This window comes from Gossypium hirsutum, chromosome D11 (genome assembly GCF_007990345.1).
Source record: "Gossypium hirsutum isolate 1008001.06 chromosome D11, Gossypium_hirsutum_v2.1, whole genome shotgun sequence".
In the NCBI taxonomy this organism is placed as follows: domain Eukaryota; kingdom Viridiplantae; phylum Streptophyta; class Magnoliopsida; order Malvales; family Malvaceae; genus Gossypium; species Gossypium hirsutum.
The window spans coordinates 48,656,024-48,672,462 of NC_053447.1; the positions used below are offsets into that span (position 1 = coordinate 48,656,024).

The following is a 16,439-nucleotide window of genomic DNA, read 5'->3' on the forward strand; positions in this document are numbered from 1 at the left end:
ATGGATTCATCAAAAGCCCGCACGAGCACACCCTGTACACAAAGAAGAATGGATATGGAGATATCATGATCGTATGCCTATATGTGGATGACATGATCTTCACCGGAAACAATCCAGGTATGTCTGATGATTTCAAGAAAGCTATGACTAAAGAATTTGAAATGACAGATATCGGTGAGATGTCATACTTTCTTGGAGTCGAGGTGAAACAAATGCAAGATGGAATTTTTGTCTCTCAAAAGAAGTATGCGGAGCAGATTTTGAACAAGTTCAAAATGAAGGATTGCAAGCCAATAGTCACGCCAGCTGATCCAGGGATGAAGCTAAGTGTTGATTCGACAAGGGAGTCGATAAATCCGACGTTGTTTAAAAGTCTCGTTGGAAGTTTAAGGTATTTGACAATCACACGACCAGATATTACATATGCAGTAGGATTGGTGAGCAGATTCATGGAGAAGCCGAAGCAAGACCACTTAATTGCCGCAAAAAGAATTTTGAGATATATCAAAGGTACGATGAACCATGGTTTATTCTATACCCACTCACAAGATTCAAAATTAGTTGGCTACTCAGATAGCGATTATGGGGGAGACTTGGATGATCGGAAAAGCACTTCCGGATATGCATTCCACATCAGTTCCGCAGTTTTTTCATGGTCGTCAAAGAAGCAACAAACAATTGCTCTCTCAACATGTGAAGCAGAGTATATGGCCGCAGCAACTTGTACATGCCAAGCAATGTGGTTGAAGAATATTTTGGGAGAAATAGGTGTTTCAAATGAAGGTCCAATTACCATCTACGTTGACAACAAATCCGCTATATCACTTGCCAAGAATCCGGTGTCGCACAGCCGAAGCAAGCACATCGATACGAAGTATCATTTTATCCGAGAGCAAGTGAAAAACAAAAACGTGGAGTTGGTCCATTGCAGGACAGAAGATCAACTGGCAGATATTTTCACAAAGCCGTTGAAAGTGGAGACATTCAACAAATTCAAAGAGAAGCTCGGTATGAAAGTTGGGTTTGAGGGGGAGTGTTAGAAATCAAACCCACTCCAAGCATAATCTAGAAGCATGAGACGTGGAGCAATTTTGTGCCATGCAAAGTGCTGAAATTTTAGCCATACAAAGTGCTCCATTATTGAGATGTTTTGTGGCTGGAAATTAAGTGGATTAATAGCCACATTTGTTGTCATTTTATCAGCCTATAAATAGAGGCTTGAACTTGTGTTGTAATGAAGAAAAATGAGAAGAAAAAAGAAATAAGAGAAGCAACGTGAGTGAGAGTGAGAAGGTTAGCAAACCTTGAGTGAGTTAAAATCTAGCAGCAGCTAGACTATCTAGTCATTGAGAAAATATTTGTAATCTTCGTATTGTAATATATTGAGTGTGTAATAAAAAGTAAATTTTCGGCCCATCACGTTTCCAACACTCCTCCGTCGTCACCCTTCTTTTCTTTCTCGCAACCTTCCAATCCAATCCTTGACAGTCTCCAACCATTTAATCGTCATAGCTGCCACCACTCAAAATCTTTTCCCAGCTCTTTCCAGCCCTTTAGTCTTCCACCCAGAGTCTAACATCTGGTTTTATGGCCCCCAAATCTCCGCCCCTCGACGGTGGTGTGCTGCAGGCTTAGCCCAAGATGTGGTCTACATGGCAAGCGGTTTTGGCTCCCATTACCAAGGAGATGTAGCAAGGTCATTGGAACAGTGGGACCTAAACAAGAAGAGAGAAAATTGGGGATGGGAAAACAAGGCAGGGCTTAAAGATGCAAGGTTTAGTAGAGAAGCAGTGGAAGCAGTTGGGTGTAGAGGGAAACTTTGCATGGTTAATGTCAAAGGAAATGCATTGAAAGAAGGTGCAGTTTATAACGTGGGATTGGATAAGTGGGAAGACATGCCTGTAGGGATGGTTGCTGGTTGGAATGGACCAGCAGCCTCGATGGATGAAGATGAGATTTATGTGATTGATGAAGTGAAAGGAAGGTTAAGCAAATACGATGGTGAAAAAGATTGTTGGGTGAAAGTGATCGAGTTGGAACAACTTAAACGTGCGGAACATATAGCAGCAGGGAGAGGGAAAATATGTGCAGTTTCAGCCAAAGGGGAAAGGATTATAGTGGTGGATGTAAGGGACAAGCCTACCAGGTTTTGGGAGGTGGAGCCACCATGTGGATTGGAAGTGGTGGCTGTGCATGTTTTGCCTAGGATGATTAGTAGACAACACTAGTTAATGTCACAAATCAAGCACCATAATATCTTGGTTGTATTTTCATGTTACAAATAATATATATAATATAACATGAATCAGTTAAAATTTTAACATGCCAAAGTCACATGAACGTGCAAATAACTAAATCCATGATTGAATGCTCATCTCACAATCGCTTAAATACCCTTTATATATTTATATATGCATATGCATATGCTGGTTTACATGTATACTCAGCCTTAGCATTTCACTTCGATATCCAAGTTATGGTTTGTATCTCGACACGACTATACGAGTAAAACTAATTAAATTGACAAAACGAGGCTAGAAAAAGACTTGCATAGCTCATTGGGGTGACATGCACTTCTCCACTCATAGCTAAATTTATAGTTTAGGTCATTCCATTTACCTTCGATTTTTATGTTGACTATAAAATTTAAATTTTATGAAATTAATTATTAAATTCTTATTACTTATGCTGATTTGTGGATGGTAATTATGAATGCCCCCATAGCTTCCTTTTTCCTTTTTCCTTCTTTAGTTGTGTAAGAATTTATTAGAAATTTCCAAGTATATGAAGAAAAATGGTCTCACCTTTGCATTTCGTCAAAACCTTTTTAATTTTAATAAATAAAGTGAACGAAAGGCTGTTCAGCTAGAAGTACTAGCTTGTTTGATGACCTGATCAAATCTACTTTTACTTAAAACTGTTGGATCACTCCATATACGTATTTAATTCACAACCTTTTTTTAATAAAAAATGAATATATAGATATTGAGGATAAGAGTAAGTGTTCGATCGAATATAAAATAAAAAAAATTGAGTTAATTAAGTTGACGAGTCTCATTTTATCATTCTAATTCGATTTGATTTTTTTTAATCGAGTTGACTGAAATAAAATCCAAGTCGAGCTGAATCGAGTAAAATTATTTGAGTTAAATTAAAATTTTAAAGATGTCAAATTAAAATCTTGTTACAATATATCTAATTCTATGTTAAAGCATATAAATTTGAAACCATATATATTTGAAAACTCTTTCAAATCAAAATAAGAGAAAAAAACAAAGATATTTTAATTCGATAAACTTGAATCATTAATTTATTTTTTTAGGTCCCAAAATTAAAATTTTATATATTTTTTTAAAAAATTAACTTTAAAAATATCTTTGTATTTTTTTAGTTTTTTTTAATTTTTAGAATTTTTTAAAAAATATATAAATTTTGGAATTTTTATAAATATTTTGAATTTTAAAAATTAGTTTGAATTTTTGAAAATTATTTTGAATTATTTTGTAATTTTTGTTGAGAGAGAATAATTTGTTTATTTTCAAAATTAACATGGACCAAAGGAGTATTTATACCAATCTGTTATTTGAGTTATTCGAATTATTCGAATTGTAAAATTCAACTCAAACTCGAAACTTGAATTATTTATTCAAGTTAACTAAAAAAACAAATAACTCAATTCGGTTAACTTGAAATTCGAAAAAAAAATCAATTTCTTCTAATTGAATCGAGTTTTACTCACATCAAATTGAGAGTTAAGTTTTTAATTTTTTTATATCTTATTTTTAAAATGACTCTATGAACTAATAAATTTTAAATTCCAAATTTTTTAGCCTACTACCTGATAGAAGGAACAATTAGATAGTTACGAAAGGCACTATATTTTAATTAGTTTCTTTAAAGCTTCAAAAACTTTTATGAAAAGAAAGAAAAAGAAAACATAGAATATAATTTCACCGGACATTTTGTTCTTTCCATTTGTTTGATTCTCCTAATTCTACCAAACCCACCAATGCACTTCATATGAATTTTGAGCCATAGTTAAGTTGATGCCCACTTTAACTAAGAATTTAGAATTAGAAATTTTGATCCTTAAGTGAATATTTGTGGAAATACTATAAAATATATAGCAAACAAGCAAAAAAACCTATTGCAATAAAAAAAGTTCAATTTTAACTAATATATATTAGCTATCATATATACTATAAATATTATACTAAATAACAAACTAAAAATGCAAAAACTAAAATGAGAAAAAAAATGGGGTGGAACTAATATTACATAGAACTCAAATTATTTATACAATGTTGAACAATAGGGGAGTATAAAAGAGAAGAGAAGAGAACAGTTTCTAAGAAGGTCGATTTACTCAGTTGGGCGGAGAGCCGGAGGTTATAGAGAATAAAGGTGGAGGGAGTTTGAAGGTTGAGTGTAGAAAGAATGTAGGTTAAGTATCCTCCTAGAGTCTATCATTTTTTTCATCGTTCTTGGGGGTATTTATAGGCAATGATCCCACGTAATATGGTGTTAGCGTGTTGGACTTGCCATCTAGCCATCATTTACAGAGTGTGCGGGAGGGATGTCTTTGATGGGATGAAGATGTCTATGACAGGAGAAATCTTGTCGCTGTTCTAACTTTGGTGGGATAAAAAAATTGATCCCACATAATGTTTGGTGACCAAACAACTTCATGTTCCTAAAAAAGATCAAGCTATTCGTTGTTCGAATAGTCCCTTCGGCAGGGTGAGTTCACAGGTGACCTCATAGCTTGTTAATAGAAAGTTTACTATTTAGACATCTTTTAGGCTTGCCATGTGTCTTATCACGAATGAGTGCATAACCATATTCCCCCCTTTTGAGTCGAGAGAAGGGTTACAAAAGTGGCCTTCCGTGAGATGCTCTGTTCTGATAACTTCCTCTTTTCTAAGTTAGTCTGGGTGGTGGTTTATTCTATGGTGAAACATTATATCCAAATGTTTGAGATTCCATCATAAGTTTAGTTTGAGAATTGCATTTCTGGGGAGTTTTGATAATGATGAACAACATCCTTTTGGAACAGGTGGTAAGTTGCTATTGGATGCCACTTATTTTTCGAAACTATGTGTTTTGAAGGATAGGTCTATATATTCTCCGGGTGTTCTTCAAGATTACTTTGCCTCCTTTTATTTTTGAAATTTTTGTGACTTTTTTTTATGGATTTACTAGTCTTTATTGATTTTTGGAACAATTTATGTATTTTTTGGAATTCCTTCATTTCGATTTGCTTCATAGTTTTTTTTTCTATTGTTATCAAAGTTACTTTGACATTTTTATTAAAAATTTACTAATAAATGGCTAGGGGAAATGAGCAATCTGGTAAAACTCAAGGAAAATATGGTGATTGTTCTAGTCGTGTTCTGTCGAGAGCAGTGGTGAAAAATAGGAAAACAACCACAACGAAATCTGACAAAGTTACTGCCACGAGATCTAAAAGGGGATGATGAGCGTGTTGTTAGTCTCAACTATTAGTGTCTCATGACCCATTAAGAGATGAAAATTTTGCTACTATGTCGTGGTTTACTCGCTAAACATCACAAATATGAGTTTAGCATCCCGAAAGGGTCGCATAATCTAAGTGAAGTCTTCAATCCAATTTCTACTGGTGGAAGGCCTGAGTTCTACCTCTCGCTATTTCTTCTAGAAGCGAGTTTTACCTTTCCCCTCCCAAATTTTATTCGAGATGTTCTGTACAAATTCCACATGGCACCAGGTTAACTAATGGGTCTTTCCTAATGGTTATTTATTAGTTTTTTCATCATAGATTGTAAGAAAGGAATATACCTTTCTGATCGGTTGTTTTGATATATATTTTTCTTATGGGAGTTAAATGAAGACCAATTTCTCGAGTTGTTCGAATTTAGTTCTTGAACAGACCCCGAACGATGAACTTATTATATGGCGGGAAAGTGACAATGCCAGTTTTTTATAATAAGTTTATCCTCAAAGAGTTAAATTTCAAAAGGAGATTTGGTTTTCCTATTGAATGGACGCGTCTTTCTACTGGGATTTGCTATTATCGTCCACACTTAAAGGATATTCATAATGGTTCTCATCATTTCAGGATGATAAACCAAGATGAGTGACTGGTACTCCTCATTGATATCACTTTGAGGAGTGTTTTCAAGTACTGTCTTGAGGAGAGGGGTGTTAGTGGTTACACTACCAAATATATAGTAGATAGTTTTGACAATGACAAGACTGAGCCTCTAGCTTTTTATGCTTTTCCTTTTCATGTAAGGTTTATGTTAGTCAGACGTCTTCAAGGTGTGACTAGAATCTATATACTATATTACTAAATTGTGCCACATTCCTGATCGCGTGTGGGAGGTGCCACTAGACAGCAACCCAATTATTCCTCAACTCTAAGATGATCACCACATAGTTGCCTCAGAGCCTCTCTTTTCAAGTGATGGTGAGTTTAGTAATAACCATTTGAATGGTTATTTTATTGATATCATCATTTGCTCTTTTAAAATTAACCCCTTAGACTGGCTATTTGGTGTAAATGATATCTCTTTTTCAAGTGTTAAATGGCCAAAGAAAATTAGTGACGAATTCAGAAGGAAGTGAACAAAAGAAGATTTATACTGAAGGGGGACTTTTGTGAAGCTTGCTGGGGCAGTGATCCATGACCTTACTAGCCTTGACCATACGTCTCACTATTTGGTTACTTCGAGTAAACAGTCGTGTCTTGCTCATGGAGTTCTTCCTTATGTTGCTGCTACTAAATCTTCAGTGTCGGTTCTAGCTTGAAGTCTAATGGTTGTTGGTGCACAATCGAAGAGCCAAAGTCTTCATTTAAAAGGTCTTTTCTAAGCTTCCTCGAGCCACACACCTACGAGAAGTGCATCTCAGGGTGAGAAGGAGACATGGCGGAAAGAGAAAGAGGAGTATGTAGTATAGGTCCATGAGCAAGATAGAAAGATTTGTCAGCTAGGGGCGCAACTGAACATTGTCACTAGAAGGTTGGAGTGGTGAACTCAATCCTTGATGAGGAAAGAGTTCGTCGAAAGAAATAAATGGGGAAACAGGCAGAAATTACAAAAGCAATAGATACAGTGGAAGTAGTTATCCTTGTTATTATTGTGCATGAGGTGCTCGTTATTATTTTAGTAGGCGATTATACTATGGAGGTGCTCTCACTATAATCCCTTTTTACTCCCTAAAGATGTTGTAGCCCAAGCAAGAACATTCAAGAAAGCTACTACAAATGGTGTTATCAGCAACGATACTTCCAGTTCTTTCGATGACGATAATGATGACGTTGATCCCAACACCTCTCGTGATAAGGGGAAAGGGTTTGCAAGTTCAAATGCTCTCGCAATAAGGGGAAGGATCCTCAAGTAAGATAGACTTCTGTAAAATTTCTTTTGTATAGTTTGCTTGTAATTCCTCCCTTTGTACATCATTTCATTTTTGATGAAATATATACAATTTTTCCAATATTTGTATTTTTTTCCTTTATCCTTTCATTTCATAAAACCTGTTGGTGTCATGATATTATATTGATTGACAAATGACATTCGAAAGGTGTTCTTCTATTTCTAAATGGCCCTTCATGTTATGAAGTAGTGGGTATATAATTTCTTTTACTTGGGGTAATTTTAACTATTAACAAATAGCATCATCTACATTTAAGAGCATTTAATTCTAGGCCTAACAGTGGCATTTAGGAAAGTGACACCAATGATGGTGTCTTACCTAGAATTTCATGTTCGGCCACATGCTACATTTGTATTGGACGGTGTCAGGACATCATTTATTTCATTGAAACACACCGTTTTGTTGGGAAGGTCTCTAAAAACCCTTCTATTATTTTTCATTTGTTTATTTCTTGTGTTGTTCTCTGTTGCTTTGCTTTCATCATTCTTTTGCTCAAATCCTCTTGATTTCACACTTTCTCTTTTGGTTCGTTCAAGTTTCATTCTTAGGGTAAAAATTTTCCTTTTCTTGCATTTATTTTTTTTTGTTTACAATGGCTTTTTCTAGAACTCAGTCTAATTTGTCAAAATTTTTTTAATCTTTGATGAAAAAAAAATTGTCAGGATGAAGAAAGTTATTTTGAAGGCGTTGGTTGTGATAAGGTAGAGAATCCTCTTCAAATGACATGGATGGCTGCTCACAGTATACATTTTTGGTATACCACTACAGGGCTATTACAAGACAAGGGAATCTACCATAAGATAACTATGTACAAGATATCTCAAAAGTAAAGGAAGAACAACCTTAACAAGAGTTTCCAAAATTCTTCGTGGTTCTTGCTCCCTTGGCATGCTTTGCGTCCTTTTGCTTGAGAGGTGTTAAAATTTTATAAGATAACTCTCGTGAAATTATCTGATACTTTCTGGTTTTTGTTGACTAGCTTCATTATCTTGTGTCAAGAGAAGGGAATAGATCCAAAGCTTAAAGTGTTTCAGAACTTGTTCCAATTATTTGAGGGAACTAAAAGAAACAACTAGGGTTATTATGGTTCTATTGTTTGCAGGGTCACCCTCAAGCAAAAAATATCTTATATTGGAAAGCAAGAAACATAGGAATTGATCGTTGCAAGTATGTTGCTATCTAACTAAAATTCGGGGATGATTTAGGCTTCCCCATTGAATGGCTTCTACCTCCTGGAGTTATCTGCAACTTCAAACCCTCTCTAACCAATGATCCCAATGCTCAAATGTAATTTACGATATTTAATCGGAAGGGTTTGCTTGTTGCTCATTAGGAAATCTCCCTCTGAAAGGTCTTCAAATATTATCTTTTCGATTAATGAGGTTTCATCTAAAGAAGATCTTGCCAAAAGATTTAATCCAGAAGAACATTGGAGACTTCGAGTTGAATCCTTTCCCTTTAATAAGGACTGTCATATAGGTTGAATGCTAATAGGAAGAGTCTTGAGCCTTGGACCCATCTTGTAGCTATAAGAGTTCACCTTGACCAAAAGTGGTCCATGCCTGAGTTAGTAGAGGTGGATCCTTTGCCTAACTTCCCCTAGGTCAAGGTCCTTATGGCACCATTTGAGATTAGACTAACCAATTCTTGATGAAGGCCACCTATGTTTTTCCTCTAGCTCAATTAACAAGGAGATGTCACCGTAAGATAAAATCTTATTTTCAATTTTTGTTAAGTTACTAGTTCATGTTTGACTTTCTTTATTTGTGTAAGATTAACCATGGATAACGAAATAGTTCAACAAAAGGTTGAAGTTGTTGCGAAGAACATGCTGAAAAGGGTAGCTACATTTCTTCTTGCCTCAAGGAAATAGGTCAGCAAGAAAAAGAAAAGAGTTCCCTCTGAAGAAGTTATGGGTGAAGAACAACAGTGGGAGGTCATTCTTCACTATATTGAAGATCTTACTACTGAGGCTGATCTTTAAGGTGGTGGTGACAATAAAAACCTGACCCATCCGCTCACCATTAATACTAGTTTAGCCATCATTTCTTCTACTAGAGAGGTTTTAACTCTTGTTGTTGTTTCTATTGGAAACCATTCTACTGCTTAAGGGTTCTTCTCATTCATTTTCTTCTTCTCTACCTCTTTCTCCTACCATCGTGCTTCCTTCTGTTATCTCTGATGCTTCAGGCAATTTTATGAGCTTTGCTAATTTAGTTGAGTTGTGTTTATATTGCTAACATTAAATTTTAATGCAGGGTCTATGGATCTGCTGGTGATTTTGAAGCTAATGCATGATTGATGGCTTAAGAGATGTTGACCCTTTAAACAACAGATGCCAAAGCGGAAAGTGTTGCCAAATCCTTGAAGGAGGAAAAAAGAAAATTTATTGTTGAAGCCAAAAAGGCAACCTCTAGCATGAAAGAGAAAATATAGAACTTGATTGAGGAAATGCAGATTCTGAAAAATCGAACTAGAGGAGGAGAAAAAAATGAGCATTCAGTTAAAAGTGAGGGTCAAGGAATTGGAGGATAAGAACACACAATTGGAGCCTGACTTAGCTAAGGAAGAAGGGTCTCGTGCCATCGATAAGGGTTTTTTTGCTTTGGCCCAAATGAAGGTGTTAGATTCCCTCTAGGATTGACTAGTATCGACTCTTTAGGTTGTTTATGGCCTATTCGACTTCCATCGCGTGAACATAGCTCCTCTTTTGGAGGAAGATTTTGAACTGATGGAATTTGACCTGCACAATCTATACCCCGAAGGACAAGGATTGGCAGGAGTTTTAAGATAGGCTTCTGGTTCCTTTAACTACTCTTAAAAAAGTCTTGACCCTTCTTCTCCTATTGCTTCCCCCTCAGGAGATATTGTTGATCTTTCTCAAGGTAATGATTGTAATGTTAAGCTCGAGAGATTTGTAAATATTATGGATTAATAAAAAAATTCTTCTTCATTTATTTATTTTACTTTGTCATTTTTATATCTTTGGCCATACCTTTTTTTTATTTCAAGTAAATTGAATGGAACTTATCCTTTCACTGTTTGAACCATTCCTTGCTAATAAAACTTACAAAGCTACTAACTTTAAAAAGAGGATGTGCCACATCATTTTAAATTGTATCAGATGCCTTAAATTATTTGAAAAGGTTTAGATGGTTGGGAAAATAAGCAGTCAGCTACAAAGTCAATTAGAGCCTGTGCTTTAACAACTTTTCGTGGTAAATACTCCAACCCAAACTCACTTAACTCAACACTCCACTTGATCATTCTTCTAGAAATACCAACCTTCCCTAGGATGTCTTTGAGAGGCTAGTCCAATAATACCATGATAGGGTGAGCTTGAAATTTGGGGCAGAGCTTCATTGTAGCCACAATCAAGGCAAAATATTTTTCTCCACCCGAAAGTAATTTAATTCTCATTCTTGTAAGACTTTGCTAACGTAATAGACCGAGTACTATTACCTTCAACTTATTTGACCAACATTGTTATAACTATTTCGTCGAATGAGGTGAGGTAGACATATAAACAAATCTCCAGCTTTTTTTCATAACTGACCCAAATAAATTGATTATTTAAGAAAATGACCCAAGTGCAAAATCTTGTACGAAAATAACATGTTTTCTACAGTGCATGTTGGTGTCGACCATCTCATTGTCGGCACCACCACCTTCCATCATCCCCTAATGATTGTTCGATGATTGCCCAATCTATAAAAAATGATTTTTTTTGTGCTGACATTGTGTTCGCTAGCACTAGTATGTATTTTTTTCAAATACACTTAAAAAATATGGGTATTTCGTGATTAGAAAAAAGGAAAAAAATATTTTAGTAGGTGTTGGTGTTCTCGTTGCCGGCATCGATTCAAATTTTTAAAAAAATTGAGTTTTTACTTTTTTGGTGTCGGCGTTCTCTTTACTGGCATAACTGTTGTTTTTGATTTTTTTTTTGCCGAGCTGCTTTGGTTGTAGGGACCAATGAAAAGAGGAGAGAAAACTAAGGAATTGAAGACAGTCTTTTAATTCAATTGTGGCGCATCAATAAATTGTATGGACAATGATAATAAAATGATAATAGTAATTGTGATGCATCAATTAAATCAAATGAGTAATTACAATAAATATTAATTAATGAAAAATATTTTAATTAATGCAAAATTGTGGTGCATCAATTAAATTGCATGGGTAATTACAATAAAATCATAACAGTAATTATGGTGAATTAATTAAATTGCATGAGTAATTAAAATAAAAATTAATTAATGGAAAATCTTTTAATTGATGCAAAATTGTGGTGTAAAATCTTGTACCTTTATTTAATTAATGCAATATTGCATTAATGTACTATATTTTTTTTAAACTCTTCAATTCCTTGTATTGAAAAAAAATCTTGTTCATGCATTTTCCTTGCCTTGTCTTTTTCTTTTTTGATTTTTCCTTAGCTTCCTCTCTTCATCTATTCTTTTCACCAGTCCCGACAACCAGAGCACGCCAGAATTTTGTTTTCAAAAACCAAATCGATGTCGACAAAGAGAACAAAGACAATAATAAAGCAAAAAATCAATATTTTTATTAAAATTTGAACTAGTGTCGACAACATGAACACCGGTACCAAAAAAAGAAAAATCAAATTTTTTAAATTTGAATTGGTGTCAACAATGAGAATGTTAACACCTATTAAAATATTATTTTATTTTTTTTAATCTCGGAATACCCGTATTTTTAAGTGTATTTAAAAAAATACATACCGATGCTGGTGAACACAATGTCAGCACTAAAAAAATTATTTTTTATATATCGGACAATTATTAGGGGATAATGAAGAGTGGTACCAAATGTAAGATGACTGACACCAACATGCAAGGTAGAAAATAGGTCATTTTCGTAAATAATCAATTTATTTGGGTAAGTTATAAAAAAAGTATAAATCTCCAGGTGAAGGAGATGTTAGGAGCGGAGGGTGCTTAGGTACTACTTCAACTGCTCCAAAGACGGTTAACTCTTTTTTATCCATTGAAAAATACCTTTCAAAGAACAACAAGCATCTGTCAGCCATGTTCGAGACAAATTCATTTAGTGTCACTACTTGTTCAGTCAATTGCTTAATTTCTTTAGGCTTCTAAGAATAGTTCATTTCCAAGATAGCCTTGACATTCTCCAGGTTGGCTTCAATCCCTCTACTGTATATCATGAAACCTAAAAATTTTCCAGTGCTTGCCTCGAAAGTGTATTTTGCTCAGATTGAGCTATATACTATATCTGCGCAACACTGTGAACACCTCTCAAAGGTCATTTATATGCTACTCTTTAGAAGCGCTTTTGACGAACATGTCATCAACGTACATATCCACACATCTCTCTATCTGGTTTTGAAACAACTTATTCACCAACCGCTGATATTTAGGCCCTTATTCTAGAGACTGAAAGGCATCATCTTGTAATTGCCAATCTTCAGTAATGAAAGTTGTCTTCTCTTGATCCTCCCCTATCATAAGTATCTGGTTATAGCCTGAAAAGGAATCCATGAAGCTTATATGTTGATGGTTTGCGGATGCATTTATCAATTAGTCTATAGATGAGAACGGAAAGTTGCCTTTTGGGTATACTTTTTTTAGGTTAGTGAAGTTCACATACATCCGCCAACTATTGCTGGACTTGGGTACTACGACTACATTGCAAAACCCTATCCAGAAAAGTGACATTTCAAATGAAATCGGCAGCGATGAGCTTTTTCACATCTTCTCTAGTAGTTGTGACCTTTTCATTGAAAAATTTTCTTTCTTTTTTTTTTGGCTTCATTGATTGAGAGCTAGGATCCACCCTTATAGAGTGTTGAATGAATGACAGATGAATTACTGGCATATTTGTTGTCGTTTAGTCGAAAACATACCTACATTCTATCAACAAGGACTTCAAGCTTTCATTTTCCTCAAGGGAAAGGATTGAAGCTATTTGGGTGAATTTTTCAGGCTCCCCTTGGTATAACTAGACCAACATTGACTCTTTTGTTGGCTATGGTTTCGAGAGTTGGGTCTCCGGTCTAGTTTCAAGACTTGCTAAATCGATCTCTATCTTTCCAGTTACATTGACCCCAATAACAAAGTGGTAATGTAATGCGCAACAAGCTGGAGGTGGACGTAAAGGGTTCTAATATTTCCTAGCAAGTTGTAGGGAGACTATATGACATTCTTGGGTTTTCTTCTAGTTGACTTTCCTGTATCCCTCACCCGTGGGAGTGGGGAAATTCGCCATCATATAGAAGATGGCAACCACCATGTTCATCATCCTCATAATTAACTTCTCAAAAATGGCATTGTAAGCCATCAGTTAGTCAACCACTGGGAAATCCATCATCTCCCAATACCATCAAGAGGAAAATGAACCCTTTGACCACAATGTGTTGGTTGGCAAAGTCGTAAATTAGGCTTGCAGGTTTGAGTTGTGTATCCTTGAACCTTATCTGGTAAAAATCCTTGGTTGTTAGTATATCCACCAAGCTGCTTATATCTACCAAGATCTTTCTAACTTGGAAGGATGAGATATTAGCCGAAACTACCAGAAAGTCTGCACCATCCGTGTCTAGGACATCTTTTTTATCTCGCTTTAAGAATCAGAGGTTCCATGGAGAAGGTTTAAGTTTTTTACTGTGGCTAATGCCAATAGAACACTTTCCATGAGAGCCTTCCACTTTGAATTCGATGAAACCCACTCTACATACTTGCCCCTACCAGAACATCAATGATTCCCCTGAATGGTTGCTTCCCTCTATTATCGCCCTATAATCTTGATGGCCTTGTTTCTTTGTCTTGGGCCCTATTTAACTAGTGGGGGGTTCTTGAGCTAAGAATTGTTCCTTCTGAATTGTCATTTTAGTACCATTGTTTAGATGTTTGCATTGCTTTTTTTGGTATCCTTTGCAATGATGATTGGAGTTATTACGGTGCTTACTAGGCAGGAGGTATGAGACTGGTTCAATGATTCCTTGGTTTTCTACTTTATCAAAAACTTGGGTTGGGGAGCAGTTAAGCTCATGGTAGGTTTTAAAATAGTTGTATGGGGCTCTAGGTCATTGGTTTTGGCCTTCTCTATGATTGTGGATAGGTCCTTTGTGGTCCATGGCATAGACATTGTTCACCTGTCGATTACTTCTCTAGTTTGACTAATTATAATGTTCATGTCCACATCCACCTACCATTGGACTGGTCATTGGCTGCTGGTAGCCTTGAAATCTCTTGGAAGGTAATCTTTAAGGATGGTTGCTCTGGCAGGATACTAGTGCAAAGAAATCAATACGAACCTTTACAACCTCATCTCCTTCCGAAAACTTGTGCACCATTTCGTAGAGATAGGAGAGTTCAGTTGGAGTGTTTCTGATGATTATGTGTTTTAGTTGCTCGTGTGAGGTCTCGGTGATAAAGGCTTAGATTGCCCACTTATTAGTGACTCCCTCTTTTACCTCTTGAAGGCTTAGATTGCACAATAATTTTGAGAACTTGAAGGAATTAGAGATGTGGTTTTCTAGATCTCTAGGTGCCATTGGTTCATTAAAATAGTTCCAGAAAGATTTGTCTGATCTTTCTTCTTTTACCTCTTGCATTAGCTCTGCTCTGAAAGCCTTAAGTTATTCTTTTATAGAGATATTGTTGTTGCCTTAAGAACATCGGGATGCTATTGGGATATTAGTGCTATGACTATGAAAGTCTTCCAAATTATCATGCTCGTTACCCTTCAAAGCGTAGATTGAGTTTCCTCCTCTTAATGCTTTGAGTTTTCTTGCCTCGAGACTCCTCATGCTCTCAACTCCGTAAAGAGCTGCTCATTCTGAAGGTTCTTTTGATCAAGGATACGCTAATGCTCTTGGTGCTCCTTGAAGCAGTGTTCATATTGAGAAAACTGTTCTTCCAAGTGTTGTAGTTTCTCTTAGGTCTTTAAGTTGTGTGGCTAGAGGCCTGATATCTATTGATGGGAATCCTAGTCTAATGAAATAGAGGTTGCTGCTGGTGGAGAGGGTGTGGCTATGAGATAGGTTACAACTTCTTGTAAGAAATGGGATATATGATCAAAAGGTCCAAGAGAAGTTACACTAGGCTGTGACTGAAGTATGTTAACTATCGGGGGGATGGGAGTGGTTAGAGGAACTATTCCTGCTGGTGTAATAAGAGTGGTAGATTTGGAGGCTAGAGGGTATTTCAGGGCCTTTACCAGTTGTTCCAAGGTGGGAAGAAGAACGCTTGCATATTGCAACTGAGCTGTAGCAGAAATGGATCCAAGTGGAGGGGCTTGTGTAGAGCCCAAGCTAGTAGAAACACCTGGGATAAGTGGTATGGATATGTTAAGTGGAAAGGAAGAGTTGACTTGGTCAGTTGGGTCATTGATCTGGTTGGCTTAATCAGCTGGGGTACCATTTTGGGATTGAGATGCAATGTCGTCTATGTTCATCGAACAATTGTTGGTACAATGCTCAACAAGGAGAGAGTACAGAAGAGAAGAGAATGGTTGCTGAGAGGGCTAGTTCATCCAATCAAGGCAGAGAGCCGAAGGCTATAAAGAATGGAGGTGGAGAGTTTGAAGGTTAAGTGTAGAGAGAGTGTAGGCTTAGTATCCTCTTAGAGTAGATCCTTTCTTCATCGTTCTTGGGGGTATTTATAAGCTAGGGTCCCATGTCATATAGTGTTAACATGTTGGACTTGCCATCTAGTCATTATTACGGAGTGCGTGGGAGGGATGTCTTCAATGGGATGAGGATGCTTGTGACAGAACAGATACTACCGTTCATTCTGACTCTGATGGGATAAAGTAGTTGAGCTCACTTGGTGTTTGATGACCAAACGACTTCATGTTCCCAATGAAGGTTAGGCCATTTGTTGTTCAGGTAGTCTCCCAGGAAGGTGAGTTCACAAGTGACCTCATGGCTTTCTGATGGCAAACTTACTATTCATGTGTCTATTAGACTTACCACATGTCTTATTGCTAATGGGGGTATAACATAAATGTTTCATGACCTTATATAATTATGATATAGC

General features: G+C 36.2%; 1 protein-coding gene across 1 annotated transcript; it reads left to right on the forward strand.

Annotated features, from left to right (window-relative positions):
- The first annotated feature begins 1,652 nt into the window (after nucleotides 1-1,652).
- Nucleotides 1,653-2,228, forward strand: LOC107911121 (F-box/kelch-repeat protein SKIP25). The gene has a single exon (XM_016839008.2). The coding sequence runs from the start codon at nucleotides 1,653-1,655 to the stop codon at nucleotides 2,226-2,228; it is 576 nt and encodes a 191-aa protein (XP_016694497.2).
- Nucleotides 2,229-16,439: the final 14,211 nt, after the last annotated feature.

Excerpts from the sequence above, each read along its gene's own strand:
- LOC107911121 (XM_016839008.2), top strand. The coding sequence starts at position 1,653 with ATGGCAAGCGGTTTTGGCTCCCATTACCAAGGAGATGTAGCAAGGTCA.